Source organism: Osmerus mordax, chromosome 6, assembly GCF_038355195.1.
Source record: "Osmerus mordax isolate fOsmMor3 chromosome 6, fOsmMor3.pri, whole genome shotgun sequence".
Classification (NCBI taxonomy): Eukaryota; Metazoa; Chordata; class Actinopteri; order Osmeriformes; family Osmeridae; genus Osmerus; species Osmerus mordax.
Genome location: NC_090055.1, coordinates 6,009,148 through 6,027,885, shown reverse-complemented (window position 1 = coordinate 6,027,885; position 18,738 = coordinate 6,009,148). Strand labels below are relative to the sequence as shown.

The 18,738-nt window shown below is 39.0% G+C and overlaps 2 protein-coding genes across 5 annotated transcripts; both read left to right on the top strand.

Annotated features, from left to right (window-relative positions):
* The first annotated feature begins 965 nt into the window (after positions 1-965).
* On the top strand, positions 966-3,027 carry sostdc1a (sclerostin domain containing 1a). 2 transcript variants are annotated; one of them, XM_067238519.1, is made up of 3 exons: positions 966-1,104; positions 1,254-1,396; positions 2,161-3,027. In XM_067238519.1, exons 2-3 carry the CDS (start codon positions 1,300-1,302, stop codon positions 2,598-2,600), a joined length of 537 nt encoding a protein of 178 aa, XP_067094620.1. In that variant the 5' UTR covers positions 966-1,104; positions 1,254-1,299; the 3' UTR covers positions 2,601-3,027. The 2 variants fall into 2 exon arrangements, with proteins under 2 accessions (XP_067094620.1, XP_067094619.1); XM_067238518.1 differs by lacking the exon at positions 966-1,104 and having other exon boundaries at positions 1,195-1,396.
* A 603-nt stretch (positions 3,028-3,630) lies between these two features.
* Positions 3,631-17,991, top strand: crppa (CDP-L-ribitol pyrophosphorylase A). Of its 3 annotated transcripts, none has more exons than XM_067238795.1 (10): positions 3,631-3,910; positions 4,172-4,448; positions 4,572-4,721; positions 4,953-5,057; positions 5,161-5,206; positions 5,287-5,384; positions 7,160-7,237; positions 7,334-7,426; positions 8,032-8,128; positions 16,506-17,991. In XM_067238795.1, exons 1-10 carry the CDS (start codon positions 3,702-3,704, stop codon positions 16,544-16,546), a joined length of 1,194 nt encoding a protein of 397 aa, XP_067094896.1. In that variant the 5' UTR covers positions 3,631-3,701; the 3' UTR covers positions 16,547-17,991. The 3 variants fall into 3 exon arrangements, with proteins under 3 accessions (XP_067094896.1, XP_067094895.1, XP_067094898.1); XM_067238794.1 differs by having other exon boundaries at positions 7,997-8,128; XM_067238797.1 differs by lacking the exon at positions 16,506-17,991 and adding an exon at positions 11,969-12,101.
* The last annotated feature ends 747 nt before the right edge of the window (positions 17,992-18,738 follow it).

The window sequence follows — 18,738 nt, the reverse complement described above, 5'->3', positions numbered from 1 at the left end:
AGGATAACACCTGTAGCTATGCTTTTTTGTTTCACAACAGACACAAATCTGTAGCCTGTAATTCTTTAGTTGAATCAAGTTTTTTACTTTTTTCTCTGTAAAGGATAGAGAGTAATATCTAATGAATGGCCGTGTCCAGAAGACCGACATTTTGTCCAGATAGCCATACTGTACAGCTCTGGAAAAGTTAAGACCACCTTTTTCTTTTTTCTCCTCACCATTTTTGAGTGAGGAACAGAAGGGTTCAACTTGAAGTGGTCTCTTATAAGGTAGGCTACTCTTAATTTTACACGAAATGTATTAATCAGATGTGAGTGACAGTGCATTTGATGCGTTTGGGACATGATTTGTTATTCGTAAAATAATACAAACAAATCCATGAGACTACTGGCGGTGCATGGTTTGTCACTAGATGGCGTGCAGTAACAGTGCAGTCCGGCGGTATAAAACTGGATTTTGGCGCGTCCATTACTTTTTCATCAAGATGAAGTAAAGGGGTTTATACATTTCAAGTGAAATAATTGACATATATTTTAGTTTATCTTTAGGATAATAAAGGTATTGGTTAATATAATTTGTCCAGGGTAGAGACCAATGGGCATAAGTTCACAAACTCTCATAACATCAATGAATAGGCCTATCCTTTGGAAGTCTTTTGGGATATATTAAAAAATCCTTTACAACTACAATATTTCTGGGTTTCAAAGATAGACATTGATCCTATCACCTCAACCTTGCCATAATGTGTAGCCTATGTGGGTGAAGAACAGGTCAGAATATTAGAGAATGTGCAATTTGTTTGCAGGACCAACCACTTTAAAACGGAATAAACAGAATACATCTCGAGTAAAAATGGCATAATGAATTCAATGTTGTCACTAGTTAGACATCAATCCTTTTGATAATAAAATAACAATCTCATTTAGCGAACGGAGGCAGGTCCCTCCAGATGTTGACGTTGGCTAGTGCGCAGTTCTAGCCTCCTGAGCAAACTATGGGCGTGGTTGCCCATTCAGTTACGCCCATGCTTAACCAACAGACGCCAAAGTCATGCACCTGAGCGGCTGCCAAAACAAGAAGGCTTGACTATATAAACCAGTCATGGTAAGGTGACATAGTGTCTTAGCAGAAGACATTTGATAATTATTAGTTTACCCGCCACAGATCAGCTTGTTCCAGATATTCCTAGCAAACATGTATTTGAACTCGTGCGAACCGTGCCGTCTCATATTTATATATTGTGTTCTCCTAAGGTGTTGCCAAGCGTTGAAAAACGATGCTGAGAACATATATTCACTCATGGCCATCCCGGTTATGAATACTTCGAGCAATGTGTCTTTGAACCGCGCACGTATTGAAGGGAAAGGCGCGACAAATGGTGTGCTTCAAATAAGTGGTGAGTGAATACCTTTGTTAATACCCTTTATATTATCGACTGTGCATAATTCTGATTTGTTATAAGCTGTTATGCATTATAGAATAGGCAAACTGGCTGTGGACAAGCAATGGAGAAACAATTTACTGCCCAAACTGAATAAGACGAATAATAATAATAATTTGTGTTAGCATTTGAAAGTTTACTTTAAAACAAGGGAACATCAAAGCTACCAGTTAAATAATTAGGACCATTCAGATTTCCTGGGATTTCCCATGCATGCAGGGTGGTGGAGACCTGGCAGTATTTTTGCACAGTTCCTTGGGAGTGAATGGAGGTGTATTCCTATACACAGGAAGTGTATAATGATAGTGATAATGCAGTTTGGAGTTTTCCCAACATAATTGATAAAGCTTCTCTGTTTATTCACCAGACTGTCATAAAGAAGGGCGTGCATTGTCACTGAGTTGTATATCATTGTTTAAATGGGTACAAGCTGTTACAGTGTAAGTAGTTGCAGTCTATACTAACAGTCGATCTGTTGCACAGGCCCACTATCAAGCCAGGTCCATCGACAGCATAGTCTTTACATGTTAGGAAAATGCACCACTTCCTTTACAAGCAATTAAAAGGCAGGCTTGTATGTTTACACAAAACTCCTGGGGAAACATAAGTAATCAATGTGGTTGAGTTAGTCTCGTTCTGCATTTAACGAAAGAAATGACAACAAATAAATCTACTGTCATAAATATGGAATCTCTTTATCACTTATATTTCTCTCGCAGAGCAAAACCAAGTTGGATGCAGAGAACTAAGGTCTACCAAGTATATCTCTGATGGTCAATGCACCAGCATCAACCCCATCAAGGAGCTGGTGTGTGCAGGCGAATGCCTTCCAACTCAGATCCTGGCCAACTGGATTGGTGGTGGCTACCGTAAGAAATTCTGGAGCAGAAGGAACAGTCAGCAATGGCGCTGTGTCAACGACAAAACACGTACGCAACGCATCCTACTCCAATGCCAGGACAGTAGCACGCGAACTTACAAAATCACTGTGGTCACTTCGTGCAAGTGCATGAGGTACTCCAGACAGCACAACGAGTCAGGCCACAAGGAACTTGCTACCTTGTCTGAATCTCAGCAGCTCCATAAGCAGAAGTCTAAGACCAAGAAGAGGCTGGGTAAGAGAAAGATGAATAATAACTGGCATGAGGTGGAACCTTAAGATAGGGGACGTGGAATATGTCAGTGACTTTGGTCATAAATCATCTTGTAATTTGCTTGTTAGGGCCTTTGAATAAGCAGAAGTGGAAGGTGGACTGCCAAGCCTGAGAAACAGAGAATTATTTAACCCTTAAGCCTATAATTATAGATTTAGAAATACTGTAACAGCACACTTTTACAGCCAATTGTTTACATCAAATGACACCATTTAAAAATAATATTCCACTAACATGCCGTTAACTTTACTCCATAAAGAGTGTAAATATGCATGTGTACGTATTTGTCCCTTGTGTGTAAACATTTTTATATATGCTACAGCTACAAGATATACATGTGATTTTTTTGTTTAGGATCACTTGATCATCTGTATCCTTAACTTACTCTTTAGCTTTTTTCTAACATCCAAATTTCTTATTAAAAAAATAATATTTCAACTGATATTCATGTCTTATTTTAAAATGTTTGAACATCAGAATTCCAAGTGTTCAAAGCTGTCATCGAGGAAAAGGGAGGCTACTTTGAAGAATTAAATAACTCAAACAACTTAATAACTTACTAAAGGTTTAAGAAGTGTTGATGACGGGATTCCATCTGATCGGAGGGTTCTATGGGCATGGATTTTTGTAAAAAAAGAAATTGCATTTGATGGACAACGTCCAATGCAAATTCAGGACACTTACGTGTGGTAATTTGCATATGGCCTGGGAGGTGAATAATTTATGATATTCTAATATCACGCTGATATAACTGAAAGCAATTAATCGATTACTGGATTATCTCAATGACATTACAATTTGAAGTTGGTAAACAGTATTCTGGAATGGAACACACTTTCAAATAACATACACAACCTTCTGCACCCCGTTGAGTAGCGCGAATTTTCATTAAAATGCTAATTGCAAGAAACCATTATAGTTAATTTCACATTTTTACAAATGTAGAAAAATAAACTTTTATTTTGAAAAACCGTGACCAGGAAGTACTCCACCAGCAAATCATTGGCTGAGTTGGGTTGATAGGATGGTGCAAACTGACATGTGTTAGACAGTATTTTCATTGATGCAAACGAATTACTGAAAGCTGACAAGCAGACGGAGGCAACATGAGCAAGCCCTTAGAACCAATACTTTTCTCAACCTGCGAGGCTGGGTTGAGTAAAAATAATGCTGGCAACAGCTGCGTGGATTTTTCAGTCGCTGTGGTTCTTCCAGCCGGGGGCTCTGGAGAGAGAACAGGACTGCAAACACCGAAACAGTTCTGCAAATTTCTCAACAGACCCCTGTTAAGTTACACAGTTCAAGCTTTTGAGAGGTAAAGTTAACGATTTAGCTGTCTTCAAAAGTCCCGTCGCAGGAATTAGTGATATTACTTTAGTACCTGCCTTGTGCCCAGTGCACATGGGAGTCCCCATGTAGCTCAAACTGCTGATATAACATATCAATACTTGATCAGTTATATATATTCAATGTTTGATATTCATTTAGTATTTGGTTCACATTATGCCTAAATAATAAATTATTATACATATCCAAAGTTCATAAAGTGTCAAACTGAGGTGTCTGTTTTTGACAGGGTACCATGGATAGAAAGCATTGCCGTTGTGGTTTCCAAGGAGAACCTCGGTTTGATGATGGACATTATACAGAAGTTTCACCACAGGAAAGTCAAAGTGGTGCATGGTGGATCTACTCGCCACAGATCTATATTTAATGGAATCCAAGCCCTCTGTGAGGGAAAAGATGGGTCAGCTGTCAACAAACCAAAGGTGGTTATTATCCATGATGCAGTACGACCCTTTGTGGAGGAGGACTTCCTACTCAAGATAGCAATGGCTGCCAAAGAACAAGGGGTTTGAAGTTTTAGAATGATTGATTTAAACAATTTTGCCCTGAACATTTTATGTTTACTGCAACAATGCCACACACACAAGCACACAGTCTTTATGCTCCCCTTTCCCCTCCCTTTCCTCCAGGCAGCTGGTGCCATACGTCCTCTGGTGTCCACAGTGATTGCTACCACCCCTGAAGGCTATCTGGACCACTCCTTGAAGAGAGCCAAGTACAGAGCCAGCGAGATGCCCCAGGGTTTTCTCTATGATGTTATCTACCAGGCCTATCAAAGGGTAGGGGGTACTAAGGTTCCATTATTATCTTGACATGTAACCTGTTGGCGTATCCACTTCGGTGGCTCTCCATATTGCCTACCACATGCTAAGGCCTTATCGCAGGGACCCCAGATTCCAGGCCGGGGCCATTTTCTGCATTGTCTCCCCTTTAGCCTTTCCTGTCTGTCTTTAACGGTTACTTTCAAATTAAATAAAGCAGAAAATTACTGTCTTGTGTTCTACCCTTAGTGCAGCCAGTCTGACTTTGAGTTTGGTACAGAGTGCCTTGATCTGGCTCTGCAATACTGTGGCACTAATGCCAAGCTCATTGAGGGGCCTCCAACGCTATGGAAGGTCAGTCAATCTTGTGAACCTTTTTTTTGTAGTGCAGGTTTGCAATTATTTTCAAAATGATGTGATAAATCTTAACCATGAAGTCATATCTGTTTATCAATAGGTAACCTACAAACGAGATCTAGCTGCTGCAGAATCCATTATCAAAGGTAATAACATAGTGTTTGAAATGTTTTCATTGCCAATATGAAAGGGATATTTGCAGCAAGTTGTGCATCCTTTTTTCCAGATAGCCTATCCCAGTCTGCCTGTGTTATCACAGGTGAGTCGACACAAGCTAGAGACATGGCCAAAACACTACAGAAGATAGTGGGAGCTTTGGAAATGGTATGATGATTTTAATATTGATTGGATGAGTGTTTGTCCCAAGCATTTGTATGAAGCCTTGGAAGTGACACAGACAACGCATTGACATTAATAATCGCATGGTATACTGTTTAGAATAGATTATTAAACATAAGTGTGTTTTATTAATGACAAATCAACTAATAACCAAGATGTTAGAAATGCTTTACTGTTGAGTTATTATAAAGTACTACAGAGATTACTCAATAGATTATCATGTGAGGGATTAGCCCTGTTTGGGTCTGTGTTCAGACCTTTAATGACGCTTGTCAGAGACTTCCACTCTATTTACTGCTCTCCCTAAACTCCTCTTTCTTCTCATCTTTCACTACCATCACCTCTTATACTTCATGAAAGGGAAACATATGGCATTCAATATTTGTCATTCCATGGGAATAGCTTGATTAATTTACTGTTTTGATCATCCTCACCAAGGTCCCCATACTGTATCAGATATCCCTCACATATACAGTACAGTTTTAATCTAGACCCTTTTTATTTAACTTTTCTATTCATATAAAATGTGAATTGGGTGTGAAGAACATTTTCTCCCATATTGTCGCCACATGTCCACCTTGACAAGTTACTGAACACCCAAATCCTCAAGGATAGTGGAGTGAAAATTAACAGCGCATGATGTGTTTTCATGTAACAGTGCACTGACAGCTCATCTTCCTTTAAAGCTGTGCCAAGTCCCTTAGATGGGAAGATCTAGCGGTTTCTAGGCCTCAAAGATGGTGGTGTCAGTGTCAGTCCTAGCAGAACTGATTGAAACCATCCCTGTGTGTGCTCAGGTTGATGGGGAGGCTGTTTACCAGTGTGTACATGCTTGTGACATGATGCATTTTTCTTGGGTGTTTCCGAAAAGATGAAAGAAGAGAAGAGTAAACGTAATGAGTAGTCACCTTTTTATCAGTGACATGTGAATCTCATACAGGATGAAGGGAGGGAGGGGCTGAGTTGAGTTGAACTGGGAGTCAGGGCACACTGTTTGAAAATATGGCTGCATTTTTGCCTGTACTTATGGGTTCAGTAATTGTGTGTTTTGAAAGGGGTAGTATTAATTGTCACTGCAAGCTCCTAGAGAGATAGATGAAGAAAGATGCAGGTTTAGTCATATGATTTAAATATGCAATGCAAATTATGTCAAATTTGTTACAACAATATGCACACCTCGTACATATTTTGGCCTTACCACAATTGGCAGAGGTCAGAAACGGGTCACTGTCCTTATTGAAGTCAACATGAAGTAAGGAAGGGAGGATCTGACAAAGAAAATACATCACTTCTGCATCCTCTTGCTTATCTCTCTCCACACACTTTTTAGCTTAATATATGAGAATGTTTTCATATCCACCCAAGATGAAATGCGGTCTGCAGACGCATGTATCACTTTTCTCCAAAAGATTTGCCTAGGCCTATAAGATAACTTAACATGTGGACGGACAAAAATAATAATAATAAAAAAAAAAGCAAAGGAGTGACATAGGTAAAAGAATAAATTGCTTAATGAAACATAAAAGCATAAAATATGATCTTACTCTCTTTTCTTTGGTCAGTCTTTGATTCTCTGCTTGAGACTTGTTTCTGTTTCTGTCAGTGAAATGAAGTTGGTCCATGAGATCCCATAGTTCCTATGTGTTCCCCTCCAGTCTGGTCTTACACAAACAGCTCCATGGTCCACCAGTCGTGTCCTTTCCAGAAACAAATCCAATTGAATGTCTTCTGTTTTTAACACATTTATTGTATTGTCCTAGCAAGTTGATGTTATTCCAGACCTACTTGGAGACAATGCCAGGTCCATGGCTAAACAATGGAACTTCATCCAAATTTCTGTAAGTTTATATTTGAGAACAAATTGAATCTTGGACAGTCCAATATCACAAGTAGTGTTTGTTAATACAATAATCTATTTTCTATTAATGCCCCAGGTAAACAATTTTTTCCTGTCAGAAGTTGAAGAAATTATCCGGGCTTTGGAAGAGAGGAACCAAGCACTACTATATCCAGTGGTCATTATTTGGGTAAGTTCACATGGGGCTATAGCCGGCTTGTCATGTAATGCTGCCGTATCAACACCGTTATGGTGTTAATGTAGAATGGGGTGTTATTGTAGAATGACTCATCTTTTGGCAATCACAAGTTTGGCTTGTTGCATATTGGATGGCGTAATGACCTAAAAAAGATGCCAAAGAAGCCAAAAAGTGTATCTAGCCATGAATGAACTTGCCTTTCTTACTTGTAATTTCATTTGCCAGTTATTCAAAACAAAGAGTGGGCTTGTAGATGTTACTTTTAAAGGCAGGGGCTTGTCACTAAATGCAGGTTAGGCATGATCTTACTAGCAAACATGTCTTCATGTTTTCCTTTCACTAAGAGATGGACAAAGAGGGGTTAATCCCTTTTGTTGAATACTGGAACAGACTTGTTTGACATGTCCCTCCACAATGGCTAGAAATCCCGGTTCAGTCCCAGTCCAATGACTGAACAATGCATGGTTTTATCTGTCGAAAGATAAAAGCACTACCTCTACAAAAGAGCCTTGGTACTGACAAGAGGAAGACTGACTGGTTGTGGTGGTTCTGTTTTGATAGGTGCATTTAAACGTGTCAGAGGGCTTGTCCAACAGCAAGAACATGGAGGAGCCAGAGGGCATGATGGAGTTTGGCAGAGGAGCCAAGCTCAGAAATATCTTACTGTATGGCATCCAGCTTCATCACTCAAAGGTAAGCCTTGTTGTCTTTATATATTTCTCCTTATTTATAAATCCTGAGTGAATTGAGATATAACCATGTAATACACATTTGTCCAACGCCTTATAGAAGAGTCTAGAAAGTCTGCACTGCTTTATTACCTCTATTATACATTATTATTATTTAATTCTAGGTTATGATCATAATGCATATCATCTTGCTTTCTCTACCTCCATGTTTCCCCTTTTCTAAGGAGAGTTGTGTTGTTAATTAGACATCCTGCTATAATTCTTGGAGGGGGAAACTTGGGGAGGGAGTGAACAGAGATAATGTGTGTTTGGCATGATAAAACGGCTATAGTTATGAGATAGTGGAACTGCAGAAGGAAATCCCTGCATAAATCAGAAGTTGTAATTATTATGAGAACATTAATCGTGTTATTTTTGATGGCCTTATTCATACACAATAGCTCCACAAAATATTTGCAAACACTATTTGTCTAGGTTTGTTTTTTGTTTTTTATTATTGACAAAAAATAAATTAACGAAACATCCTTAACAATTCATGTTGTTCTAGTAACATTTTGTGTTATGGTTTCTATTTGTTTAAAGATGGGATTCTTTTTGGGAAGTATTTCTGTGCATGTTATTGCTGTAATTTTATTCGAAGCATCAGTAAACAGACTCCCATAAATATACTCTCAAATATCCTAAAGGAAACAGCCTTCATTATTGTTTTAAACTTGCATGTTGCCTTCTCCGACATCTGTTGTGTTGCTTTAGTCATATTTGAATTCCATGAGAGAGATTTTACCACTCTTTGTTACTGATTTCAAATTAAGGGAAACATGATAGAAGACTTTCATTATGTCTGTCAGTCAGAAACAGAGACTTGTAACTTACTTTGTATTGAGATCCTGTTGTAGCACCCTTTCTCGTTAACAGACCTCACATTTTAAATTGTTAATAATGTTGCACTTATCATTTGTTTTCACTTTGTGCTTACAAATAACTACCGATCAATAATTAATGGTCTTATGTTATATACTTAATACTTGCGATCTAAATATGGGAGGAAATTGAACTACATGTCAGTTATTGTCTGGTTGTTTTGACTGACAGCCAACCGCATGTTCTAAAATCAACTGAGTAATTCTCGGTTGGTTGGCTGTTTTCAAAACCCAATCCTTTGTCTTGTGAAACGGGTTTTGAAAAAAGTTAGATGTGATTCAAAAACAAAACTTGAAAATTAGTTTTCTGTTGCTACAATAACATCTCCAGCATTACTGACAGACGTGGCCAATTTTGCTATCTTTTGTTGATATTTTACTTTGCATCAGATTTATGTTTCAATATATCCACACAGTATTTTCACTTGTCAGTCGGTTAATTGTTTCTCTTTGTTGTCTTAATTATGTCTGTAACCTTTACTTTGGATTCCCCTGGAAACGCACGAGAAACAATACGTTCCCCTAGGGTCGATGTCTGTATATGGACAGAAGCCCTGGGGTAGGTCACGTCCCCAGGGATGTTTTGTAGAGTGTTAGGGTCAGGGCTTTGGGAGTTATAGACTGCCGTGACATGTGCTGGATATCAGACTTGATCTTGTGCACATAGAGTGTGCCAGATGTGTACCGCTATGTGTGAAGCTCAACCGCTGCTTGTTTATCCAGAGGACCAGACATAGCAATGTTTATTCAGCTTTGATTTCTTAGATTAAAAAGACCAGAAATGATCTTTTTCGCTATAACGTGACTATCCAATTTGAGAGCAACATTCCAAAACGGAACTATTACAAACAAAGAATGTTCTTAATTCACTCCAGGTCCTCTCAATTAGTTTGTAAATATTGTGTCAAGAGAAAAATGCAGAAGTGTATTGTTGTATATTGTGTGTAATATTGTGTGTAACCACCTCCCGTATTTGGGTTGTACAGATGTTAGTGAAACAGCACTAGGAGGATTTTGCCTTCGGTATATTGGCCACAGGAAGGTTTGTTTTTGTAGTGTTTAACTTACAGGTCTGACTGTACTTATGCGGATATGGATGGACGGATGGATGCTCGCTAGCTCCTAAAGACCAACTGCTGGTTAGCTATGCTGCTGTTATGATACTGCCCTCAAGTGGCTAATTTCATAGCCAGAATCGATAGCATCTCATGACCCAAGTATTTGCCAGAAAGACCAAATATGATGACTATAAGCTTTTCTGACGATGAAAGTAGGCTATAAAACAGTCTTTCTTGGCCATTCTTTTTGACTACTACTTTTAATGGCTCTTTCCAGCACTCTTGGCGTTGGCACTTTTCAAGCTTTTCCATAAACTTTGTTATTTCCCCTGTTCAACTGTCTCTTAATAAAGAAAACAGAAGTGGAAGCCCTTAGTAGCAGGGCTCCTCAGGGCAGAGAGTTCAGAGAATAACAGAGGCATGTCAATTGTCAATGTCTTTTTGTAAATCCCATGGCTTCAAATAACCCCTTCATGTGTGGCAGTGGGTTAGATGCTTGCATCTCCAAGATGGAAAGGTTGATTGCATCTGTGGCATTTTGAGTAATTTCTTCTTAAAGACTGCTTATTGTGTGGTTTGCTGAAGTCTTCTTTCTTTTCACTTAGATTCAAAGATATGTTGTTGTCAGAATCCTCTCAAACAGTAAAAAATAGCCCCTAATGAGGGAAGTTCCATTCTGTAAAAGTTTGGAATAATGATGCGCTGTTTGAGAGAGATTACAAGTGTTAGTGCTTGCATGACTTTATGAAAAATAAGATCATAATGGGCAACTCTTTACAGTAATGTTACTTTAACTACCATGTATCTACATAGCAATAACAATAGTAAAAACTTAGTTAAATAGGAATTGCTATGTAAGGAAACGCTATTAATTGTTAGTGGTATAGGCTATTACCAAAGTGTAGGAAGACACAGTGCGGAGGACAGATGGAAGGGGTAAGTGGATGTTGTAAAGGGGCAGTTACAGATTGTGTTACAGTACCAAAATGACATCACTGTTAACATCCACTTACCCCAGGAAATCTTCAATTTCTCCCACATTGGCAATTAGGCCTTTTGTGTTTGGGAACAATCCAAATGGTTGCCACAGTTGAAGCACCAGTGTAGGTTGTCATTTACATGTATTCATTTAGCAGACTCTTTTATCCAAAGCGACTAAGTCAAAATAAGTATTTATCTTGCTCTTCAGGCATAATGCAATGGTAGCCGTGTTATCTAACCTGATATCTAGCTTGCTACTTCTGGTAGCCAGAAATCGACTATTTCGTATTGTTGCTGCATGTTTGGCAGTATTTCCTATTGAGACGGAGTGCAGTAATTGGATGGCCAAGAGAGATTCACATGGGTGTATACATTTTAATGACGTACAAATTGGGCCATCCCCCCCAAAGTCCATAAGTATAACAAGGGATCCTAACCTCCTTAAGGGGTCTGAACAATGAAAAACAGACTTTTAGTTTTTTATATATACTTTATTTTTTTGCGTTTATCAACAAAACAAACCGCAACAAGAGAGTTCTTATTAGCAATGGTTGGATGACTAACTTTGTAGGTGTCTTCTATAAAGCCTAAGACATGGCTTCTTTCCATAGACTTCATCACTGCTCTTGGGTGGTTAATAGACCAATAATCAACCTCATTACATCTATCATCCCCACAGCCTCCACACACATGTTCTGAATGATGGAATAGGTTCTGTGTGAGAACCTGATTGTTCTGGCTAGTGTCAACAAGTGATTTCTATCTATTTTGATTTTTAACAATTGTTTTCTTCATGGATGAAAATGCATTGATCTAATTTCTTATGCTGCAAACAACCAAAAGATGCAATCAGATTTTCTCAACCAATTTCATTTCTCACAAAAGGTTTTGGCTCATGATCCTCGTCGAACCTACGCAGATTCCTGTGATGGATTACAGAATCAATGTTGGGGTGGAAGAATATGCTGTGCCATAATTCTGCTGACTGCTCACAGATGTACTGGCTCTCATCATTGCCTCACATTAGTAACTAGAGAGGATACAATTTCTGGGGAAATTGTAGGGTGTGCTTGCTTGCGTCGGTTGCACAGGGGTCTGTATATTTTATATAAAAATGCATCGGGCCTACTTATTATTTATAAAGATTACATAGATTTAAAAGCATCTTTTTTTTGCTGCTCATTTACAACTCAAAATATGAGTGAAGTGTAGAATGAAATATGATGTCTTCTCATTTCCCCTGCAAGAGGCAGCTGACAGGCTGAATCAAAACGAATACATTTGGCAGACCGGTGTACAAATGGACCTAATCTCTATGACTTAAACGTCCTTTTAAGTTGTCCCTTCTCGTGATATTTTCAGGCATTTAGACTACTCATATTGCATTCATTCATTAATAAAGAACCCCCTTTTAAGATTATTCTACGACTTTACCGGCAGAAGATAGAATCGCGATTCAAACAGTACCATCTGCTAACTGAAAATATGCCCCCAAAAACGTAAATAAGCTTGACATTTATTTAGTGGAAAATAGCTCATTCATAAAAAGCTCACTGGTAGCGATCATTGTCAGTAACAACTCAAAATGCGATATAGCCCTGTGTGGAGAAGCTGCCCCGGTAAATTCTACTACTACAGTACAGTACTAGACTACTGCTGTGTTCGTCTTGATAGCGATTGCGTTGGTTGAATTCGATTAAACGTTCCGTTGTACGGTTTAGGCTGAAATTAATTATTTTCATGAACAGATTGACAAAGTTTAGGCTGTGGCAATGAAGTTCAGGTTAGTAGTCAGATAGTTTCCCTACTGAAAGACTTTTGAGTAAGGGGAGTGCCGAACATGTTCTGTTGCCGTTTGACTTAAACAGCTGAGGAGTTGTTGTTAGCTACTCACACTAGTGTCTCGGGTACAGTAGGCTACAGCGTTGCAGTGAGCTACACTGGTTTGAAACCACAGGTAATGGTAATTTCACCAACAAATCGTTTACTAATGTCAGAATAAATCCTACAACGAAAATGTATATGTGAGGAATGTTTATTTTAACGATTGAAAACAGATACATCATAGACCACTGTAGTATGTGTTGCCCGGGCAACACAGGCTAATGTCATGATGCTAATATGTCAGTGAAATAGTAGACTACTGTTTCCGAAAGTAGATGTACTTCCTTAATAATATCAGCTTATATTGTACATTACACATCACAATTGTGTGTCATATCACAAAGTAAAATGAGTAAATATTTATCACCCTGGCCTCTTTGCTTGTGGCGTTTCTGCAGCTGCCTTGCAGTAAAGCTATAGTTAGCCTAGCTATCCCCCAAGTTAACAGATGCGAAACGAATGTTCTGCCAAAGGTAGTCACGCGTGTTTTCGTGACATTATTGCAGACCGGTGTAAAAATTGACCTAATCTCTATGATTTAAACGTCATTTTAAGTTTTTCTCTTCTCATGATATTTTCAGGCATTTAGCCTACTCATATTGCATTCATTCATGAATAAACAACCCCTTTGAAGATTATTCTACGACGTTACCCGGCAGTAGAAGATGGAATCGCAATTCAAACGGTACCATCTGCTAACTGAAAATATGCCCCCCAAAACGTAAATAAGCTTGACATTTATTTAGTGGAAAATTGCTCATTCATAAAAAGCTCACTGGTAGCGATCATTGTCAGTAACAACGCAAAATGCGATATAGCCCTGTGTTGAGAAGCTGCCCCGGTAAATTGTACTACTACGGTACAGTACTAGACTACTGCTGTGTTCGTCTTGGTAGCGATTGCGTTGGTTGAATTGGATTTAACGTTCCGTTGTACGGTTTAGGCTGAAATTAATTATTTTCATGAACAGATTGACAACGTTTAGGCTGTGGCAATGAAGTTCAGGTTAGTAGTTAGATAGACTTTTGATTTAAGTAAGGGGAGTGCGGAACATTTTCTGTCGCCGTTTGACTTCCTAAACAGCTGTGTACTGTAGCTAGATGTGTTTGTAGTGTGTCTCGCGTAAGCTACAGCGTTGCAGTGAGCTACACTGGTTTGAAACCACAGGTAATGGTAATTTCACCAACAAATCGTTTTCTAATGTCAGAATAAATCCTACAACGAAAATGTATATGTGAGGAATGTTTATTTTAACGATTGAAAACAGATAACGCTACATCATAGACCACTGTAGTATGTGTTGCCCGGGAAACAGGCTAATGTCATGATGCTAATACTTCAGTGAAATAGTAGACTACTGTTTCCGAAAGTAGATGTACTTCCTTAATAATATCAGCTTATATTGTACATTACACATCACAATTGTGTGTCATATCACAAAGTAAAATGAGTAAATAGTTATCACCCTGGCCTCTTTTCTTGTGGCGTTTCTGCAGCTGCCTTGCAGTAAAGCTATAGTTAGCCTAGCTATCCCCCAAGTTAACAGATGTGAAACGAATGTTCTGGCAAAGGTAGTCACGCGTGTTTTCGTGACGTTAGTGACGCAGTGACGTTAGTAACGTCAGTGACTGTGGCTAGCAAATTAGCCACCGTTAGCTTCACTTTTCGCCACAAAAACTTAACTTACGCTTAAACCATGCAACGGAACGTAAATTCCAATAGAAGCAACTCAATCGCTACCAAGACGAAACTTTTGACACCTACGTTGTCTATGTAGGCCAAGTATTTACTGAGTTTTAGGGGGGCAAAAAGAAATAAAAATAAAAATAATAATAATAATAATATATATGTGAGAGAACAAAGGTTGTGCTCTCGCCGAAGGCTTGAGCACACCCAATTAAGTAAAAGAACAATGACCCTTAATACTTTTTAAAGAGAAACAGGAAGACTCTTTTATTCTCTTCGTTCTTTGAAGATTTCCCAAAATTCACAGCCAAGTGCACATATAGAAACAAATAAGGACTCTAAAGCTGATCTGGACTCTTGTCAAAGCTATCATATTTTGATTCCACCATGACTTTGCTTTAATCAATAAGATGAATGCTGATCCATCCTCCAGTGTTTTAGCCATGGAGCCGTTTTCTGTATGGAAAGTCCATGTCATCTGACTACCCTCCACTGGTTCTGATTAGGGGCTACCTTCAGGACTTCTGGGTTCTGAAGCACTGACTGCTAGCATTAACCATAGTCATATTCCACAGTTCATATAAATCTATTTTGTCCTGCCAGAGAGTTTTGTGTGGAGACTTGTGCTGTTCCTGACAATGACTACATTGAAATTAACTAAAGTTAGATGCAATTTTATTATATTAGTAAATCGTGTGAAAGTTGGCTAGTGAATAAAAACATTTCCCTATTTTTTTTTTAGGGATTTACATGTATATGCTATTAAAGTTGAAAGATAAAACACCTTGGTTGCCTGATCAGACAAAGCATAATGCAAGACATCTGATATTCTAGCAGTGAGACATCAGTCAGTGAACTGTAGCTGGTGAATCAAGTTCATGTTTTTTTGTCATACTGGGTAATGTGTGGATACTTTCATGGCTAGGTTTGACAAATGAATTGTATTTCTGTTAGTTCACTGACAAAGCCTTTCCAACGAATACTCATTGTGTATGGAATTTGAGGGGATGGCCCAATTTGTACGTCATTAAAATGTATACACCCATGGGAATCTCTCTTGGCCCTCCAATCACTGGACTCCCTAAATAGGAAATACTGCCAAACATGCAGCAACAATACGAAATGCAGTCGATTTCTAGCTACCAGAAGTAGTAATCTAGGTATCAGGTTAGAAAACACGGCTACCATTGCATTATGCCTGAAGAGCAAAGTCAATATTATTTTTGATTTAATAACAGTTTTATAAGCATAAAACTTATATCATCTGATATCATCTGTGCATGAAAAGCTTAGTATACAAGGCCATTTGGCTGAGGAAATGTATTTTTGTTTTGTGACAGGGATACCTGTGGATGTACTTCATTACTATAGTTTTAATAGGAGAATATAAATGCACATGTATGGGCCAAACATTTTTTTCCCCAAAAGTATGTCAGAAAGTGCTAGAGAAAATTACGTAAATGTAACTTTTTTGGGGGTATATATATATATTTTTACCAGATTTGATTTAGAGAATTCAGATGTTATCGCTTCTTACTTTCTGCTTTGGATATGCGTTCGATATTATGACACGACTAGATTTATTACTCAGGAATCCGGCTCACGATCTTCTTAACTGTAGGACATACAATCTGCTTTGGAAATACCTTAATCTAATTTTCCTCACAAACTGCAAGACAAGGTTTGTGTTGCAGTTTACATTTTTATGGGTTTAAAAATGTAAACCCTTAAAAGTACTTTTATATGAGTATGTATCTTTGTGTCTTGTATGAACTCACATCTGATCTTAATATATTAAATACAATTTACATATGGAGCACTAAAGGTTTATTTATGTGTGTTTTTATCACAGGAGGTAAATCACTGGGAGCAGTTAGTAGGAAGAATGGCTGAGATCATATGTGCTCTGATCCAGGACAGAAACCCTGCCCTGACTGGACAGCTGCTGAAGGTGTAAGCAGCTACCAGGAACACTCTCTCGCTCAACCCCACCCTAGACCCACCTACACACACCAGGACCCAGGAACACCCTCTCACTCAACCCCACCCTAGACCCACCTACACACACCAGGACCCAGGAACACCCTCTCACTCAACCCCACCCTAGACCCACCTACACACACCAGGACCCAGGAACACCCTCTCACTCAACCCCACCCTAGACCCACCTACACACACCAGGACCCAGGAACACCCTCTCACTCAACCCCACCCTAGACCCACCTACACACACCAGGACCCAGGAACACCCTCTCACTCAACCCCACCCTGGACCCACCTACACACACCAGGACCTAGAAACACTCTCTCACTCAACCCCACCCTGGTCCCACCTACACACACCAGGATGATGGAATAGGTTCCGTGTGAGAACCTGATTGTTCTGGATAGTGTCAACAAGTAATTTCTATCTATTTTGTAGTATTATATTATTTTCTTCATGGATGAAAATGCATTGATCTCATTGCTTATGCTGCAAACAACCAAAAGATGCAATCAGATTTTCTCAACCATGTTCATTTCTCACAAAAGGTTTTGGCTCCTGATCCTTGTCGAACCTACGCAGATTCCTTTAATTACAGAATCAATGTTGGGGTGGAAGAATATGCTGTGCCATAAAACTGCTCACAGATGTATTGGCTCTCATCATTGCCTCACATTAATAATTAAGTAAAATAACTTAATACTTTTAAAAGAGAAACAGGAAGACTTTTTTATTCTCTTCATTCTTTGAAGATTTCACAAAAAAACAGCAAAGTGCACATATAAAAACAAATAAGGACTCTAAAGCTAATCCGGACTCTTGTCAAAGCTATCATATTTTGATTCCACCATGACTTTGCTTTAATCAATAAGATGAATGCTGATCCATCCTCCAGTGTTTTAGCCATGGAGCCGTTTTCTGTATGGAAAGTCCATGTCATCTGACTACCCTCCACTGGTTCTGATTAGGGGCTTCCTTCAGGACTTCTGGGTTCTGAAGCACTGACTAGCATTAACCATAGTCATATTCCACAGTTCATATAGATCTATTTTGCGCTGCCAGATAGTTTTGTGTGGAGACTTGTGCTACCTACACACACCAGGACCCAGGAACACCCAGGAACACCCTCTCACACAATCAGAACACTCGCCCTTGGTTATTATTTGGGGTATTAAATACTCATACCTGTGTTTACCGAAGAAAAGGGTTTACGTTTATGGAGAACCACAGCTTTTTGATTTTCTCAAGTAAAATGTTCTTAGATTATGCTATAGCGACATCTAGTGGGTGATGATGGATAATGTGCTCGACTGTGAGTCATGGTGCCCTTGAGTTAACGAACAGCATAAAAAATAATGCCAAACACTCGTATTTGTTTGTGATTTATTGGAATAATGAATAGAGGTATTTCCTCTCCTCTGAAAACTCAACGTAACATCAAGGTATTGCTCTATAGAAGGAGCTTAAAAGCACATACTTGATATGTAAAACTATCCTGTATACAACACATTTATCAACATTCCAGAGAGATGAAAGAGTTAATTGAGCAATAATTGAGGTTTAGATTAAAGTGCAATTCATGTAGGGTGAGAGCGTAAACTGTATGCTAAAGGCTCTAATGGATTACACACCACACCCATGAAGTAACACAGCATGCCTACATAAGGTGAACATCCCAATGCAACTGAGATCAGCAAATGATATGGATGCTAGTATTTACTATATTTTAAGATTTTATGAACACCCTCCTGAAGTGTTCCGTTAAGCAATGGGGCAGAATGAGTCTGTCACTGAAAGTCCCCCTATACTCAGCCAAAATGTTGTGTAGTGGAACCCATGTGTAGTGGGTGTGATGTGATATGCCATTACTGACATGGAACATGTTCAGCATGGGCCTGCAAACTTCAAAAGACCTGAGCCTCCTCAGAAAGTAGAGGCGGCTCTGACCCTTCTTGTACACATTCTGGGTGTTACCAGTCCATTCCAGTCTGCACTCCCAAATACTTAGGATTGGACCACCTCGGCATCCACTCACTGTATTGACTACAGTCTTCCCTCTTCCTCCTGATCTCTCTTGTCCTCCTCACATTCAGCTGTAGAT

Coding starts and splice junctions, on each gene's coding strand:
- sostdc1a (XM_067238518.1), top strand. CDS start 1,195: ATGTATTTGAACTCGTGCGAACCGTGCCGTCTCATATTTATATATTGT. Junction 1,397..2,160: donor TGGTGTGCTTCAAATAAGTG/GTGAGTGAATAC, acceptor TTTCTCTCGCAG/AGCAAAACCAAGTTGGATGC.
- crppa (XM_067238794.1), top strand. CDS start 3,702: ATGAGCAAGCCCTTAGAACCAATACTTTTCTCAACCTGCGAGGCTGGG. Junction 5,207..5,286: donor TGCAGAATCCATTATCAAAG/GTAATAACATAG, acceptor CCTTTTTTCCAG/ATAGCCTATCCCAGTCTGCC. Junction 8,129..16,505: donor TCCAGCTTCATCACTCAAAG/GTAAGCCTTGTT, acceptor TTTTTATCACAG/GAGGTAAATCACTGGGAGCA.